This window comes from Larimichthys crocea, chromosome XI (assembly GCF_000972845.2).
Source record: "Larimichthys crocea isolate SSNF chromosome XI, L_crocea_2.0, whole genome shotgun sequence".
NCBI classification, from domain to species: domain Eukaryota; kingdom Metazoa; phylum Chordata; class Actinopteri; family Sciaenidae; genus Larimichthys; species Larimichthys crocea.
In genome coordinates, this window is record NC_040021.1 from 13,618,732 (window position 1) to 13,637,344 (window position 18,613).

The window sequence follows — 18,613 nt, forward strand, 5'->3', positions numbered from 1 at the left end:
TAAAAAACAAGAACTGTATTATTTTATTTATTTATATACATATATATAAATTTAAACACTATTAAGTACAGCATTGTCCTGAGGCAATATATTAGTCCAGTGAAGAGAAGCCCTGTGGATGACTGGGGTTTAAGCCTCCATGTCAGCAAGTGTCCATCCCACTAAAGTGACTCTGAATGACATTTTTCAGCAACCAGGAAGATACATTCCCCAGCACCCTGAGGTGTCTCGATTGGCCCATTCACACAGAAGCTCCATTCACATAATGAATTCTTCCATGAAGGCTCACTGCAGAGGACAGCGCACATTGTTGTAAAAAAAAAAAAAAAACACGGGAGAACTCACAAGCTGCAAACATACATGTTACATAACTGAGTTTCATGGTGAGGATTAGACATAAGGCTATCACAATAAACCAATGTACCAGCATACTAGGAACATTCTACAACAAACACAGCACCGACAAAGACATTTAATCCACACCAGCTGACACTGGCCTCACAGGAGGAGAGGCAATTTGGCTACTGGGATCGCTTTATTATTATCAGGAACAATGGAACTGGTTCCAGTTCAAAGAAAAGCTCAGAACAAGTTTTTTTGTTTGTTTTGAGTCGACTTAGTTTCAATTAAAATCCCGCTTGTTTCCCCCTTTTTCTCTCCTGTAGGTACCTGTTGTGTCTGCAGCTCCGTGAAGATGTGGCTTCGGGTCGACTGCCTTGCTCATTTGTCACTCACGCTCTGCTGGGGTCATACACACTGCAGGTACGACACACTATGCTTGGATAACGTGTGCTGTGTGTCTGTGAAGATGGGAGAGTGTGTGTATATAAAGTTGTTTGTCTCCTTTTTTGGTTAACAGGCAGAGTTTGGCGACTATGAACCCGACCAGCCTCGGCCTTTGGACTACATCAGTCAGAGGACCTTTGCGCCCAATCAGAACAAAGAGATGGAGGAGAAGATTCTTGAACTCCACAAGTCTCACAGGTCAGAAACCAACAGGGTTATTATATAATTATAACATAATTCAAACACTATACATTTATGCCACTGTACTGTTGTTATCTGTTGGTATTTGTTAATAATTTGCCTTTTTTGGGGTGTTTAGGGGAATGACACCAGCACAAGCCGATGCCCAGTTTCTAGAAAATGCCAAGAAACTGTCCATGTACGGGGTGGACCTGCACCACGCTAAGGTATGAATAAATGAATCCTCTCCCTTTCCTTCCTTTTTTCTTCTCTCCATTGTTGTCAGGGGATTAGCATAGTTTCTTTGATGTGGGAAGAGCATGTCAGTGTGTCTCATCGTATCTCTGTGTGTGTGTGTGTGTGTGTGTGTGTGTGTGTGTGTGTGTGTGTCAGCTGTACAAACACTCAGGGAGGCCATTGCTATGGGAACAGCCAGTCTCTTCTCACTGGGATAGCAGGTCATCAGCAGACTGCGTGCATGTTCCCATGTGTGTCTGAGCATGTTTGTGTGTCTTTGTGCAAGACGGGCAGAAAAAAATGGGGAAATATGCAAGAGAGTAGGGGGGGAAGGGGAGGGGGAAAGTCTGAAAATAGAAAGGGAGGATGTGAGATTGAGGATACAGAGAGGACAAAGACATGACGAACGGAGATAAGGCTCGAGTGAGATGGAGACAGATCTTTGAAAGAGACGAGTTCCCTTTAAGGGCATGCTCTACTTGTTTGCAACACAGCGAGGAGCAGGGGAAAAGATGGGAGCAGCAGAGAGAGAGAGAGAGTGTTTCAAAATGTTGAAGATCTTTTTTTATGGCATACCAAAGTTGTGGGAATTCAAGGAACCGATCTATTTCTGTCCCGTGCCATTAATTTGTCCTGCATATTTCATGACCCTGAGGCCCACAGAGGAACCCTTTTGAAAAATACTCGATGTGAAATTATCGGAATATTACTGAACAGACACTTTTCATATGTTTAACAGAAACATTTCAATCATTGGGATCAATTTTAAAACAGAAAATTGTCATAAATCAAATATTGTTTATCATCATTTGTTATATGTGCAGACAACAAATGTATTTAAACATCATGATGATAGCAGGATGTTTAGTGTTAACAGATCTTTCTCATGCTGTGGTGTCACTGACTAGTCCACTGTTGTTTGTTCTGCTTTGCAGCTGCAAATCGAATCTGATCGACAGTCTGATATCAGCAGGGGCAAAAATAGATGCAGCGGGCGCATTAATAAAATATACTGCAGAATGATATCTAGCAGTCTTCTGGGGTGGATGTTTTTATAATATTTATTAGTATTTTTTTCAAAGTCAGCATGGATTGCTACACCATATTGTCCTCACGTAATTAAGTCTTAAGTCATTTTAAATGTATAAGTTTAGAACAGACGGTCGAATTATTTTTCTTTACAAAACATATAATTAATCTTGGCATCAAACACTTCTGTGCTGCAGCCACTGAGGATTCATTGTTTACTCACAGTAAGCACAAAAGGCAAATGGAAAAGTGTTGTGCGTCCAAACCAAAGTGCTAAAAAGTATCTCTACGAGGAGCGCAGAGGTTGACGACCAGCTGATAGCTCGTCAAGGCCATGTAACATGTTTGTGTCCCAGTAAAAATGTCCATTATCAATGTCTTGCATCGTCTATTAGTCCAACAGATTTTTTACTTTACTACTGTAATCAATACCCTCCTTTTACCATTACCAGATGGCCTTGGACTTAAAAGCTTTTTTACTGAGTTAGTCTCTCAGCAAACTGTGTTAGAGTCGGACTGACTGACAGTGTTTGTGTCTGTGTGGTAATTGAGTTTCTGTTGACCTTTAGTAGAACTATTGATGTACAGCATGGCCTGATTTTAAACAGGCACCATAGACCAATGTTTCAGAGATGAATCAATCGTCTCATAAAAATATATTTTGCGTCCGTTTTGAATTTGTTACAGGATTCTGAGGGTGTGGACATCATGCTCGGCGTGTGTGCCAACGGACTCCTGGTTTACAAAGACAGACTTCGAATAAATCGTTTCGCTTGGCCCAAAATACTCAAGATTTCATACAAGAGGAACAACTTCTACATTAAGATCAGGCCAGGAGAGGTACGTTCACACACATGCAGACATGCTGTGAATACGGAGATTCACTCAAGAATGCAGCACATGAAATCTTTGTAGCGCTAACATAACATACTGTTTCTTCTGCGGTCTGTTTCTTTGATAGACGGAGCAATTTGAGAGCACGGTGGGATTCAAACTCCAGAATCATCGATCTGCCAAAAGGCTGTGGAAAGTCTGTGTGGAGAATCACAGTTTCTTCAGGTACATTCAAGTAAACACTGCGAAGCAAACACGAAGGAAACAACTTGTTAGTGAACGTTCAATAAAGAAATGTGTGCTTCATCAGGCTCCACAGAAAGGCTGGCTCTTCTTTCCAGACAATAAGTCCAGAGAGCGTATTCTGTGGTTGTTTAACCAGTCTGATGCCCAGGGCAATGAATACGCACTCATACACAAACACACACAAAGATGAACCAGGTGCCCATCATTGCTGCGTTTGTAGTGTGTGCACTTTGTCCGCATTTGTGTGTGTGGGTGTGTGTGTGTGTGTGTGTGTAGGCGAATGAGAGCAATAAGCTTTAATATCCTGTTGAGGGAGGAGGTGCCTGGAAACATGTTTGCCCCCCTCGCACACGCATATATAGTCGCCTGTACGATTTTATTACAGAGTAAATCCCTCAAACCTCCTCACCCCCCCTCTTGTCTCTTGTCTCTAGGTTAAACGCACCAGAACCTCCCACCAAGGCCCGCTTCTTGACTCTGGGCTCCAAGTTCCGTTACAGCGGGCGAACACAAGCCCAGACCCGCGTGGCCAGCTCCCTCATAGACCGACCCGCACCCAACTTCGAACGCACCTCATCCAAACGCATCAGCCGCAGTTTGGACGGAGGTAACGCAATCGCACGCACACAGAAATATTCACGTTCTCTCTGAACAATATGAAATGAGCGGATAGATGGACAAAAAAACGAGGAGCGGAAGGGTTGATGGGAAGCATGGTCATGGACGGAGGGTTTTGCAAGTGGTTGCGTCTGTTTCTGCGCGTGTGTTTGGATGTCAAAAAGCTAGTGTCTGACCAGATACAGGAAATAGCTGCAGCATATGTTTCCTGTCACGCAGTGAGAGACAGAGCAGGAGAAAGAAAGCGGTGGAAAGATGTGTACACATGTTATGTGTATCTAAAAGAAAAAAAAGACCCTCATGATGAAAGAAATACTGCGACTCTCATGTCACTCGCATGTCATGGCAGAGAAAATTCAGAAAATAACTGAGCAGTGATCACATGTAATGATTCAGATAATTACTCAATGTATAATTTCATTTTTATTTAACCAATAAGCCTTTTTCACATATATAGTCTTTGGAAAACACTACACACCGTTTTTTTTTTTTTTTTTGTGTGTGTGTGGTTTTCCGGATGTGGCTTACAGATCCCACATCATGCAGCTGTGCACTCCTGTGTCACATGTGTCGGGTTATTTCACAATCTCACATTGTCCCCTGGTGGACACATTGTTCCACTGCAAGTCAACATCCTTGTTTTTCTACTTTTACTACAAGTGTGTGTGTGTGTGTGTGTGTGTGTGTGTGTGTGTGTGAGAAGTTAAACTGACAAAGATAGATACTACATATATATCCTGTCCTCCCTCAGGATGAAAGTTGCAGTAAGTGCAATTGATTCAGTAGAGGAAAGGAATCCATTTCGTTTGTCCTTGTATGAGACTGAGTCGAGCCAACTGACTGGAATGTGTAGAAAGTGTTTTTTTCTCCCTGGAGGAAACCAGAGCGCTGATCTTAAACTAAAAAAGTACATACAGTAATTCTCAGCAGAAAAAAACGCTCAGTTAAAAAGCAGTTGAAAATTTTGAGTTACTTTTATTTATTTTGTCTGTGTTTCTCTTTCTCTTTAGCACCAGTGATCAGCATAACTGAGGCCGGCACAGCTGAGAACGGACGCGAGTTCCACTCTGACTCTAAGGTGTGTGTGTGCATCAGGATCGTTTAAGATCAAGACTAACGTTAGAAGGCAACTTTATTTGTTGTTGTTGTTATCATATTATCGTCTGGTTGTCCCACAGGAACTGGTTATGTTTATCAAAGAGACATTATGTTGGTCGGTGATGGACAAATGTTGTAGTCTGTATACATTTTGCATTTGTGTGCCCTCAGTCTGTGCAGGAGTTAACATTTTCAACATGCATTTTTCCTGGGTTGGTGTACGTGATAAACGTGTGAGGAACAATGCAGCAGTTTTACTGTGATGCAACGTATATCGGAAGTTTGAAATTTAAATTGGGCAACAGTGAAATTGGCAACACAAGTGAAATGAATATCATTTTCATTGCCATCTGCAGGCGAAGATTCAAAGTTGTCTCAAGGGATCTTACATACTATAGTACCGGCGTGATTGGGAGGGTGACCGAAACTTAAAATCACCCTTAGTTATATAGGTAAACAATAAGAGTTCAGTGCTAATGTCATTTCTGTCTCCACAGTCTCTACAGGGTAATTTAGATACTTAACTTCACCTCCTGTTTCTACAGGAGGCGGCCAGACTTTTGTCTTCTTAAACTATGAATATGTGTGTGAACAACAAAAGGCGAACCGACCAATAAGATGTCTTGATTTAATACTTTCTTTGGATTTCAACATTTTTAGCTGCAGCTTACTTTAGAGCAGCTATTATAGGTAGCTGGGCAGGTGAAACATGATTTGACATCTTCCTTCACCAAAGCAAGGATTTACTGCACTCTGAACCAGTCTGTGCTAAGCACTGCAGTATGACTGTGTGTCACGCATGCCTCCTACTCCAGCTCCCTCACCGCTCTCCTCACTTTCCCTTTTCTCCCCCTAACCCTCGCTCACACCCCGGCACTGTGGAACTGAACCTCTGTCTTTAGCCTTCGTTCAATGTTGGCACTCTGTCGGCACTGTTTCTGCTCACAGCTGTGATTCCTGCTATGTTCACTTTTAACCTATTTTTCGGGGTGTTGTTCACTGACTAATGTTGTGTCTCTTTCCCTCTCTCTTTTTTCCTTCACACACTTCCCCCTTTTTTTCATTTTCTTTTTCTTTTTTTTGCTTTTATCACTCCTCTCTTGCATGCCCATATTTTTGTCATCATTTCATAAAAATGAAAAATGAAATGATATTTTTAATGCACATTGCGTCGGTTGTTTTATTTTTGGTTTTATGTTTTAACTTTTCTTCTTCACTGCTTGCTCCTACACTTTGTGGATGTGTGTGCGCGGGTCTCCCCTTCGTTTCCAACCCACTCTGCCTTTTTCGCTCTCTGCTTTTTCTTTGTGTCCTTCTCCCCCTCCTTCTCACTCTTCCTGTGTGTGTGTGTATGTGTGTGTGTGTGTGTGTGTGTCTGTTCACCATCAGTCAATCTTCATGTTTCCTCTCTCCTTCTCCTCATCATCCTCACTTTCCTCCATCCCCCCTTCCCTCGACTCGATCTCCGAGCTCGACCACGGCCTGTCAGACATTTCCGAAGACGACGACCTTATCGACGACACCGGCGCCTCACACACACCGTGGACGTTCCCCTCAAACACCTCCTCTCTTTTCTCTGATCAGCTGCTGGACGATCATGAATGCCTCGCGCAAAACCCTGCAGCCTCTTGCCCAGTCACGAGCTCCCAATCATACATTTCAGAGCTTTACGGAGTTGAGGAAGGCTGTCATGTGGAAACCAGTGCAACAGCTGGAGTTCCAAATTGGTGGAGGGGTGTGGTTAAATGTGTTTCTTTCATCCTGTGTTTTCTCTCTCTTCTGGGGAAGAATGGGAACAGGTGTCTGCCCACAAAGCTGTTTTCAGGATTAACAAAGAAACTGAGCTTTTTCACTCCCACTGTGTCCAAGCTCACGTCCCAGTCAGCAGGGAAATTAAAGCTTTTTAAAGTTGGTACCCCCAAATGTGTCATTTCCAGTATGACCACACCCAGATTACGTCAATGTCTTAACAGATTGGCATTAAAATTGACTCGTTTTGTGGCCTTTATTATGAGCTACCTGCCTACAAAATATATGCGTTTGGTTCCTGCTGTTCTTTGTCACCCAGCACGGCTACATTTGTCCTCATTTCCTTCTCTTAAATGTCCTTCAATGCGCTCTTCTCTGCCCTCTTATTTCTCCTCTGTCCCACATTCCTCAACGCTAATGACCTCCCTCTCCAACCTATCCCCATCCGTACATCGCTACCTCCTGAATCCTTCCCCTCTATTCCTGCCCTGCCTGTTAGTCTTCTTCCTGCTGGTCGTGATGCTGACAGCGAGCCAGTCTTTGGTCTTAGCCCTGATTTTAGCCACACCCCTCGGCCTGACCCTGTGCTACCTAGAGAACGTGGTCTCCAGTCAGCGGAAGTTGGCAGTTTTGCCCATGTTTGTAACTGGACCACCAAACGATCAGTCCGAGGATCAGCCGAGCTCTGGTTTCAACAAGCAGTATCCCTCTCCTCTCACACCGACACACACACCTCCACGCGTCAGGCACCACGCTCACCTGGCCAGCGCCACCTGGACGCAAGAGATGTGCGACCCAGCCGCATAAACACACACACACAACACGCACACCCTACACACCCACTCCTCTCTCCTTTTGACCTCCTCTGTGTTTGAATGTGTGGACATGTCTGTACATTCACCTCCCCTCCCCCCTGCCACCACCACCACCTCCTTTACCTAATATTTCCTTTTTTATTACCGTCCCTGCACTCTGCCAGCCCCACTGTATCGTTTATAATGAAGAACAAAGATTAGATTAAGTAAGAATAAACAGAGTATTAAATAACAAAGAGATAAAAAAAGAGTAGGCATATTAGAGATTTAAATAGTGTACAGAAACTGTTAGGGAATGAGATTTAACTTACAGTACAAAGGCAAAATACAGTAACGATGTGCAAAACACATTTTGAGAGTTGTTTTTAAATTATTAGTTGTAATGCTCAACAAAAAAAAACATCCCCACTGTACAAGTGCTTTGTTTTTAACACTCAGCAAATTAAGTAACAAAATGACATTAATCTAAAAAAGCACTTAAGCGATAAACACATTTTATTTTTGAGTACATTTCAGTTGCTGAATTTTGCCTTTGCAGTTCAGAGAACGGGCAGCACTGACAGATCGATTAGATGTTATAACTGTACATAGAGATAGATGCCCAAGATAGATACAGTACTGCTTCCCCCGTCGAGCCTTTAGCACTTAAAGCATATTGGTTTGTATATAATTGTTAATGAATGTTAAGAGTAAACAGTGTTGCACCTTCCCTGATCCCTGAGGTTCAGGACCTCAACCCCCCCCTGTAGCTTTTGTTTGCTTTGTCCAAGTCCAACTATAATGGCTTTTTGTTTTGCAGTGGCCATTTGGTGTTTTCTTGGTTGAATGAAGCTGTGGATACAAGTGGAACAGATATTTGATCTGGCCTCTGGTGAAAAACATGACAGCTAGAGAATAGTTCAATAAAAAAGTATTTGTGTCCTGAAAACATACATGGTAGCTGTGCTGTAGATACAGTCAATCTGACACAGCACTGTAGACTCATCAGTAAATATGTGTGTATCTTATGATAGAAAATACAGTTTTCTTTTATATAATATAAGATGAGAGTCAGTAGCAGCTGCTGTCTCCCTTTATTGACCGTCTCAGACTCCTTTCGTGTTACTGCTCCTGTGGGTTCGGTGCAAAGGTCACCTGACCAACAGTATTCCCTGGTCGCTGGGCGAGAAACCAGCATTTCCCATCATCCATTTCACATTTTTCTTTCTTCGTGCCCCCCTACCCTCCTCATTTTGTCATGACTGCCCTCACCATGACTACGACACAGAAGGTTAAGGAGGTGGACTTAAGCCCTGGCGATGCAGAAGCCACGCCCACCCAGGTCTGTAGGGCCTGTCTTTACCCAGCATGCTTTGCAGATTCTTGGGAAGATAATGTAGGAATGATAAAAGATGATAATACTTAAGCTAATGCTAAGAGATAGTGTGAAGCTGTTTTTTCTGGCGTCGTGGAGCACACGTGCAGTAAACCTAACCTGTCCTTACTTTCTCCCTGACTTCACCACATCAACAGTCACTCGGAGCCAGTGAGCCTGCCCCCGCTCAGGTTCACACTCTTATTGGTTATTCGATTTGTGTATTTGGTCTGTCATTCGTTTGCTCTGCCCACGCTGGCTGGTTTGTTGGTTTGGTTCATTGTTTTAGGGTGGAGTTGCCCAAGCATGGTGATACAGAGTCAGTTTTGAAGTTCTCAGCGACTACAGACCCAATCTGAAATTTCTACAAACAAACAAAGATCTGAATAATTACATTGACACCTGATGATTTGTAGTTCTGGATTTGGCTGTGATTATATGCTTTGTTTTTTTAGATTGGGCCTGAGTGTAAAAACTGATCCTGAACGGGCACTTTCACCCAAAATCGTCACTTTCGGTTGCTCTGCTGTGGTTTATGGTTTCACAATCTCGGTTTGGTTTCTGGTTCATATCTGTGCTTCCTCATTATTATTTCTGGGTTTTTGCTCAAAAGCACATTTGGATTTGTTGGTTTGTGTAAGCATCTGCTGGTGGTGTGATGTTTTCAATGCTTTGAATTTTGTGTGTGTGTGTGTGGTAACATGGGTGCTAGCACCAGTACATTCAATGAGAAATACCTGAATGTTTTTAATGTGCTTGTACCCACCCATTCCAGCCTTCATCACAGTGAAGTTTTGGCCGTGGCACCATATGTCTGTTTCGTTTTATTTTGTTTTTTATGTTTCTATTCATTATTTTTTTTAAGTGGTGATTTATTTTTGTTTTTATTTTGTAAAGTTAAAACACAGTTTGTTCACTTTTATTTTTTTTATTAATTTTTCCCCATTTCATTTTTTGCTGTATGTCTACCTTACAGAGTCCAATGAGAGTGCATGGGGACAATATTTATGTGAGGCACAGTAATTTAATGTTAGAGGTTGGTACTAGCGTCGTCTGATGGCTGAAAATAAGATCTACATGTTTCTGTGTACTCTGACGCCATCAGAACTACAACTTCCTCTGTACCGTACTGTACAAGACTGCTGCCCTCTCGCACTCTCAGGCTCTGTGTGCATGCCTGCGTGTTTATGTGTGTCAACAAGTCAACAATTCCAGCTATTTCTGTGTATTTTGTTTTTTTCTTAGTAACTGTAGTTTGATCAAAAATGTTTTGATATTAAATTGTTTCCAAGCTAATCGTCCCAATTTACATCGCAGCCATTTTTTACACATGGGCCAGGAAACTTGACTGAGAACATTATCATAAATGATATAAAAAAACAAACGCCACCTAAAGCTACACTTATAAATATTGTTATATCAACAGTGAAGCGAATGACCATGTTAACGATAATTAAGTTGCCTGTAGTCTGCCTGTGAAGCATTTTAGCACCTTTTAGCTTGTTGTTTTGGTTAACTTTGTCTAAAACCTCCCTGTTTTGATTCAGTCTCACTGATCTCATCATCCTAGATTCTGGGGGGAAAAATAATACTAAAAGCTTCGATATGCCCACTGTATCCTTGCTGCTCAGCACCAAGTGTCAGACAGACAAAGGTAGTGAGTAGCATAGTGAAGCATTTAGCTGAAGAGCGAGATATTTCCCACAGGATATGTTGGAGAAGGAGGTTGAATATCGGCCGTATCAATTTTACAAATCCTTCATATGTCAAACTTGTAGGGGTTATGCCCCCATGTTCGATTTTAAACACTTTAAGCACACTAATTAAAATGTCTGTTACACTGAACAGTTACTAGATCAGTAGCAATCCTAGAAACAACCACACATCTGCTTCCCAGAACATTCCCCACACTGATGAGTTCACCAAGTGTACCGAAGTGAGTGTACCAAAAAAAAGAGCTAAGACGTTTTCATTGTTGAATCTATGAAATGCAGAATATTTGTTTGATGTGTATCACATCTGTACAGTGGAGACTTTCTCCTCCAGGAAATTTCCCAAGCCGAGTGTTGACAATGGCTGCTTTGTGAAATGGGTCGACAGTGTGCGTACGTGACTTTTTATGCATGCTCTGTGCATGTTGACTGCTGTTTTTTTTTTTACGCTGTTACGTTTCCAATCCTTGATTGATAAAAGCGTTTGATCACTGCCAGGCAGCTGCGTTTAACCCGACTAATCCTGCCTCCCTAACCCACACGAGGAGCTTTCCTCCCTGTTTTCATGGTGATTGGCTGCCAGCGTCAAATGATAGTTTGATAACCTACTAAAACAAAAACAACACGTAACATGGGACTGATAGTGATGCATTGTCAGCTAGTATATGGAGCACTCCACTATTTTTTTTATGAGTAAAATGTAAGAAAAGAGACAGATAGTGTTGGAAAGAATGTGAAAGTGAACAAAACAGCTACTGAATAAGAACAAACCGTTACGTGGGAATGCAGTGAAGGAGTGTGATCACTATCAGGTCCATGTTTCTGCAGACTGCACTGCTGTTCCTGGCCTGGTTCAAGGAAAAAAACTCCAACAAGATGGAGAAGCCATATTTCACTGCAGCCTGTTTTTAAAAACACAGATTCTATCTTTCACACACACTTGTACGAAATACAATCAAAGATTTCCCCTTGAACGAGGCTCCAGTGAGGCATGGCATCCATCTTGTCTTCCTCCTGATTGACAGACTAATGTTCCTGTGACCTGTTGAACCAAATTTTTTCCCCCATCCCCTTATCCCCCTCTCCTTTTATCCTTCTTTCTTCCCTCTCTTGCCATCCCTTCCTCCCTCCTCTTTTACTTTTTACCTTTCCCATTATATTTCTCTTTCTTTCATCCCCCCTGTTTACTCTGGCATTTACTTACACTTCAATCATCCCTCTGTCACCAATCCCTCATCTTCTCTTTTCCTTCTTTCCTCTTCCTTTCTTCACCCTTATCTATCCCATGTTTCAATCTAATCCCTACCACCACCACTCATCGCTCATCTATCCATACTTATCTCATTTACTCTCCACACCCCTTGCCCCTTTTACCCCGTCCTCACCTCCCCTCCCCTCCCCTTCCCCCTCACCAGGACCATGATAAGACCCAAGAAGAGGTTCTGAAACACCAAGCTAGCATTAGCCAGCTAAAACGCTCCTTTATGGAGGCGCCACCTCCCTCTCCTCCTCAGCCCAACCAGTGGGAGAAACGTCTCACCTCCTCCCCCGCTACAACGATACGTGTCCAACAGCATCAAGTGGTACGTCTGTCTGGATGTTTCTGTGTCAGCAACATAAGAAAAGAAGCCTGAATGACAGGACGTTTACAGGGTGATTTGGTTGTGGTAGCAAGAGTTACACCTGTTATTACGTGTGTGTGTGTGTGTGTGTGTGTGTGTGTGTGTGTGCAGCTGATTTAAAGCTCCTCTCCTTTATTACTCTGAGGTGGGCATTTTCATGTGATGCTTTTGCCATGGTGGGGTTTTTCTGTCCTGTTGTTTATAGCTTACACATCACTGGATGGACTACACTGTTTTTTTCCTCCTTTTCCGCATCTAACTCACTTTTCAGCTGGACTTCATCACATTTTACATAATTTTCCTGCAGCGTAACAGTTTTATTCAGTCTACAATGCTCGTTTCTAATCTCCTTCTGGTTAATAAATCATTACAGCAGGTGAAGATGCAAAAAAAAAAACATCCTCTCTTTGTTTTATGTCTTATGTTTTAACACCGGGTTTTGTGTTTTCAAGGGATTTCTGTCTTTTCTCAACCGTTCCCATCTTCTTCTCTTCGTCTCTGTCTTCTGCTGTGTGTTTGTGTGTCGCTGTAGAGCCTTGAAGAGGAGATCGCTTCTGTTCTTTTCAGTAGACACTCTGGCACCGGCTTTTCTTTGGCTGCTGCGTCCGCCTGCAGTATTCCTAAACCAACACTAGATGATGTTATAACCACATGCTCATCTACTTCCACTGCTGTCTGCGGTCCTGCCACACTCTCTGCTGAGGTGCTGCTGCTGCCGCTACTGAACATTTAGGAGCCGGTTTACTTTCAAGCCCTTTCCAATTTGCATCTGCAGATTTCTGACTGACTCAAGTTGGTCACCTTGAAAGTAAACGGACACTCCTGTAATGCCTCAGTTAATTAAAAGATGCTTGCCAGATGTGTTCAAAAAACAACACAGAAGCGATGCAAGCTGTCCATAACGCCTGCTGTGGATGCTGGATGAATGGTCTTAGTCCATGTTTTATATTAGGGACCATTCATTCTGAATGATGGGCATGGTAAATCTAATCTGAAAACAACTAACAGCTGTGAATGCAATGGGTGTTATGAGTTTGTCTGTTTGCTTTGAGATGGTAATTATGTGTGTTGAGTTGAATACAAATGTAACAATCTGCTCTTTACCAGCTCTTTAAGGAGAAAAATGACTCTGGAAAGCAGCAAGGTTTGAAGCAGCAGTTTGCATCATGGTTTTAAAAAAAGACCGAGCAAAGCCACAGTGTATTGACTTGACCGCTTTTTGTACATACGCTTTCATGTCTGCACTTTGAGCTGCATTCATTACGGTACACTGTGATTCCTGTGGCCAACCGCTCAAAGAAACTGCTGTTTTCAACACCATGTTGCTTTTGTCTTTTTATTCAACTAAAGACTTCTGTGTTCATTCATGGGATATTCTCTTTAATCCATCTTCTATCAATCTTTCTTATTTTCTATTCCTCATTCGACTCTTTCATCTCGTTTACTGCCTGCTATAATGAACTCACTCCTGTATGGAAGTGATTGTGCATGAAAGACAGTCCACCAGGGACAGAGATGGAAGGAAAATCAGAGAGAGAGAAAAACAAAACAAGTAATCAATTCAACCTTTTCCCCTGTGCTGTGGTAACAAGCATCACAATGTCGCTATGGTGTCATAAAGTGCTAACAATGATGCTGTCACTAATGGTGCGTGTGATTGATGATTGTCATGGTAACTTCTCTTATCACGCAGGTGAGTGAGCCCCAAACGGAAGCAGCCGCCGACGATAACACGATCTCTGATACCAAAGAACCAACAAAGGTGGTCCTAACTTCCTTCTGTTAATCCATCCAGATCTTCCATTCGTGATGTTCTCCATCCATCGTTTTCCTTCGCTCCTCCAGCTCCAGCTTGACATTTCCTGTTCTTTACAGCCATCCGTTCATTTGTCAATCTTCCTAGCTGTCCTGCTCACTTTCGTACATCTTTGTGCCACTTTGTCCACAGTTGAATGTCTTCATCTTCTCTTTATTCCTGATTTTTGTCCTGTATTGTTTATTTTCATTTGAGTTTGATTCTTTTTTTATTTATGTTCAATGATCATGTTATGCTTTTCTTTTTTTTTGTCCCCATGCGTTTGTTGTGTATGTGTGTGCAACTCATCGTGTGTGTGTGTGTCTGTGTACTCTGTGTACATGCGTGCGTGTGTGTATAGACAACCGAAGTTGAAATTGAAGAAACCGTTGTCGTCCAAGAGGTTTCCAAAGCACCCACACCTGGACTTGTCACAGTTACAATCAGCTCGCCTGCAGAGCAGGAAACAAAAGAACAGCAGGTGAAAGTTGCAGAGGAAGCAGTGGTAGCGGAGGAAGCAAAAGCGATGAAGCAGCAGGAGAGTATTTCATCCGACAGCGAGAGCGAAGAAGAAGCAGAATACCATCCAAATGTCTCCGTATCCATTTCTCACACACAAATACCAGAGGAGAAGGAAGAGGAGGAAGAGCAGAGGAAGAAAGAGGAGGAGGAGAAGACAATGGAGCCAGACATGTCAGCTCCAGACGCTCCCTCCCCTTCAGTCCAAGTCAGCCAACCTGTAGAGCCAACCGACCAGCACGGAGAGGACAATGCAGAGAAGATGAAGAATGCAGAGGAGGAGAAAGAAGGCGAGAGGGAGACGGAGGAAAGCACAGACGATCCGATGATGACACCCGATGAAGCTCCTAACGGTCTTGCCATGCCCGAGGAGAGCGCGACCGAGATGGTCGCCCCTGCAGAGGAAGAGGAAGAGCCTAAAATGAACGGAGAGGCCTCTCTGGTGGAGGCAGAACCCCGGCCGCAGGTTATTTGTTGCTCTGAGGTAAAGTCTTCACTGGGCCAGCTGCGGAGCTTCCCCTGGGCTTTGATCCCTCCCACCAACTGTAGAAACACCTGCTTTTTTTTCTCCTCCTTCCTGCTTACCTCAGTGCCGGTTTCCTTCCTGCTTGAGTGAATATTTAAGCCCCATGTACATCCTCACACCGTGAAAATGACACCTTGTCAGAAGTACAGTTAAAACTCCCATAAAGAGTCCTTTAAGGATACAGTTCAACAATCCTCCTACATAATTCATTTCAGTCTTTATTTTGATTTTCAACATATTCATACATGTTACTTTGTGTTATCTGCTAGCATCATACTTCATACCAATATCAACATGCCTAGTTCACTCCTGCCCCACATAGCGTGGTGTGTTGCTATCACTCTGTATTGTAGTGTTGTGAAGTAAATGGGGCCTAAGTGGGGAAACGCATGATGCTTTTAGGTGTACATTTGCATTTTTCTTTTTTTTTTTTTGCTCTGCATGCAGTGTTTCACCTTTTTGGTGTGTGTGTATGTGTGTATCTGTGTGTCCTCCGTGTGTTTTGGCAGTGATGCTTCTCTCCCTGTTGGCGCTTAATTGGCTTGTCACGGTCACCCTGGTAACGGTGTTGTAGAAATCATCATTGCCAACCACTTCGGAAAATGCCACCCGCTCGTCTGAATGTCATCTTTGCATGCTGTTTACATATCAATTGCCAGTTTTTGTTTCGCCAGTCACCTCGAGTATGGCTCATGTTTTATGCATGTGTTTCGCGCTGTGTCGTGCTTTGAGTCGCACGTCCACACCAGAGGTATTTTTGTAGTTGTGCTGCTGTCGTAGCTGTTGCATGTGCAGTCGTTGTCATGTTCGTGATGTCGACTCGTCCGAGTTTGGATGAATTGCATGAATTTTGCCACATATGCTGTGTTTATACATCTACAAGTACTGCCATGTGTATCACTGTGTGTGCATCACTTCCCTCTCAATACAATATAATTGAGCACGTAGTTACCCACGTCTCTAAGAGTTAAACAAATATATATATATATAAACTGAGAAAGCTAGTGCACAGATGTTTCTTTATATTTCCCCTAACTGTCTCATGTTTAATGTATTAACCCTCTTTCCTTCCCTCCCCTCACTTCTCTCTCTCCTCCCTCCCCAGCCACCTGTGGTAAAGACAGAAATGGTGACTATATCAGACACGTTTGCAGCCCAGAAAACTGAGATAGCCACAAAAGAAGTGCCCATCGTACATACGGAAACCAAGACCATCACATACGAAGCCGCACAGGTGCACATTTAAGAAACGCAGGGAGCTTTTGTATTGTCTTTGTGTGAAACATTTACTTAGATGTTAGTATTACTTGTTGGTGTGTTGTTTGAAAAAGCACATTCCAAAAAAGCTTCCTCTCTAGGAGCAGTGCATGCCTGCTGTGATTCATTCCTCGTTTGTGACAAAAAAAACTTTATTTAGACCATCAAACATCCAACGGGGATATTCTCACGGTAATGTACGGCTAATGATCTCTCTTTGTCTCCTCCGCTCTCAGTTGGACGGTAATGGTGATGGCGAGCCCGGAGTGTTGATGACTGCTCAGACAATCACCTCTGAATCTCTGTGTACTACCACGACCACACACATTACCAAGGTACGGACAACCGCGCACATCCTCCCACAGTCGACCTATGCTGTGACAAGTATCAAAACATTTTATCGTGTGTGTATACAGAATCAGGTTGCCGTAGTAACAGCACATTTTGGTATGATGGGTACTTCACTACAGTATTTGTGCTTCATACCAGCACCCAGGCGGGCTTTGATCGTTCATAATGAACCCATTATCACAGACATCAAACCATTATTGCTGTATGTTTTGTTGCAGACGTTAAAGGGCGGCCTGTCAGAGACGAGGATTGAGAAACGCATCGTCATTACTGGCGACTGTGACATCGACCACGACGAGGTCAGTTCACAAGAGTTTATCCCGTTGCCGTATTTTTTGTGTCAGCAGCCTGGTTGATGGGTGGCTTAGTCCTGGGTCTGAAAGACTCTTCGAGTACCATTTTGCAGATTTGTAATCCAGGTACACGAGTCCAGATTAGATTTTTTGGTTTTCGAATTGAAAATCATCGTCTGGGAATCGATGAAGCTGCAAAATCTTCAGCCCAGTTCACTTCTGTTTTTTCTTCTGGAACACTTCGACTTAAGGAAGCAAATAGACATCTGGTGGCATGTCCATCATGTTGCTCACAGTCTGAATGCACAGTTTGATTTATCGATCACTTCTTAGAGAACCTCACACGTCATTAGTCCCACTCCGATTCCTCTGTAATCCGCTACATCCTTGTCTTCACTTATTCATCCACACATGTTGAAGACGGCGTCTTAACCTGTTTTGTTTTTGCCACGCTGTGTTTAACTTTGTTGCTCGTCATGGTTAGTTTAATTTCCTGTCTTTGTCTTTGATTGTGAGATTTTTTTCAGAAAATCAAATTTGTACTTTTTAGTGCCCCAGATGTGACGTACACGACACACTAAAGCCACACTGAGGAGATCACATCTGAGCTAGTGCAGTGCAAATGTATTTGGACGCTGACATTTCTTGCGTTGTGTTTGTCCTGCACATAAGCATACTGGATTTAAAATATAATAATAATAAAGTGCAGATTTGAAGGATTTTTACAGCCTGACAAGTCTCCCAATTTAAGGGGACCAAACGTCCAATCATCATTTCAAATATTAAACAGTTCCTGCACTGTCTCAAAACAATATAATAATGTCCATATACATCAGACTGCTCTGTAAAATTTGTTTTTTAAAACCCCTAGTCTCTCATTGTAAGTGTGTTTGAAGACCTGATCAAATAGATTGAAAGACATTTCAGATATTTGAAAGTGATAGGTGTAATTCATATTTATTTCCCTGCTGATACTTCATACAGGGTGGCTTTCACTTGTGCCACAACAAGCAGTCAAAATCTCAAACATATGACCTAGAAAATCATTTATTTTGCTCAGGTCTGTATGCACGATTGTCTCGTCCATTTGTTTGTTTAAGTTGCCCTTTTTTTGTTTAATTCGCTGGATTTACATAAGAGCAATGTGTTTTGTGTCACATTAAGTTGGAAATGTAATATTTTATTTTTCCACTTGATGTGTCTGCTCCACCTGAAGCCATTTTACTTCCAGTTTATTTCACCCAGTTAACCCCGTCAAAGTAAAATGGCTCGTCGATCATAAATCCAGCGTTCTTGTCATTTTCTTTATGCTTCTTCTTTAATTTTTCATTTAACTCCACCATTCTCCCCTCTCCTCCTTCCTCCACTCCGCCTCCTTCCTCTACCTCATCCACTGCCTGCTGTGCTCGGTGCTGCCACTGTGTGGTTGCCCCTCTGTACTTCAGGCATTGGCCCAGGCCATTAAGGAGGCCAAAGAGCAACATCCTGACATGTCTGTTACCAGAGTGGTGGTTCATAAAGAAACTGAACTGGAGGAGGAGGATTGACTGAACTCAGGTAATAATAACAATAGTGAGTTATTATTAATATTA

At 42.7% G+C, this 18,613-nt stretch overlaps 1 protein-coding gene across 14 annotated transcripts in view; it reads left to right on the forward strand.

Annotated features, from left to right (window-relative positions):
- Positions 1-18,613, forward strand: part of epb41l2 (erythrocyte membrane protein band 4.1 like 2) — a 52,159-nt gene that overhangs the window by 29,966 nt on the left and 3,580 nt on the right. For 2 of the 14 annotated variants that reach the window (XM_019279019.2, XM_019279020.2), the window contains exons 8-24: positions 666-762; positions 860-984; positions 1,106-1,193; positions 2,920-3,072; positions 3,194-3,291; positions 3,747-3,919; positions 4,941-5,008; positions 8,860-8,913; positions 9,105-9,137; positions 12,074-12,241; positions 12,813-12,983; positions 13,974-14,042; positions 14,437-15,078; positions 16,226-16,354; positions 16,614-16,712; positions 16,947-17,027; positions 18,467-18,578. In XM_019279019.2, coding sequence (XP_019134564.2) covers positions 666-762; positions 860-984; positions 1,106-1,193; positions 2,920-3,072; positions 3,194-3,291; positions 3,747-3,919; positions 4,941-5,008; positions 8,860-8,913; positions 9,105-9,137; positions 12,074-12,241; positions 12,813-12,983; positions 13,974-14,042; positions 14,437-15,078; positions 16,226-16,354; positions 16,614-16,712; positions 16,947-17,027; positions 18,467-18,568 — 2,350 coding nt within the window. In that variant the 3' untranslated portion in view covers positions 18,569-18,578. Of the gene's footprint in view, positions 1-665; positions 763-859; positions 985-1,105; positions 1,194-2,919; positions 3,073-3,193; positions 3,292-3,746; positions 3,920-4,940; positions 5,009-6,417; positions 7,596-8,859; positions 8,914-9,104; positions 9,138-9,922; positions 9,983-12,073; positions 12,242-12,812; positions 12,984-13,973; positions 14,043-14,436; positions 15,079-16,225; positions 16,355-16,613; positions 16,713-16,946; positions 17,028-18,466; positions 18,579-18,613 lie in introns of those variants that run through there. The other 12 variants (XM_019279025.2, XM_019279028.2, XM_027283914.1 and 9 more) reach the window with 12 other exon arrangements.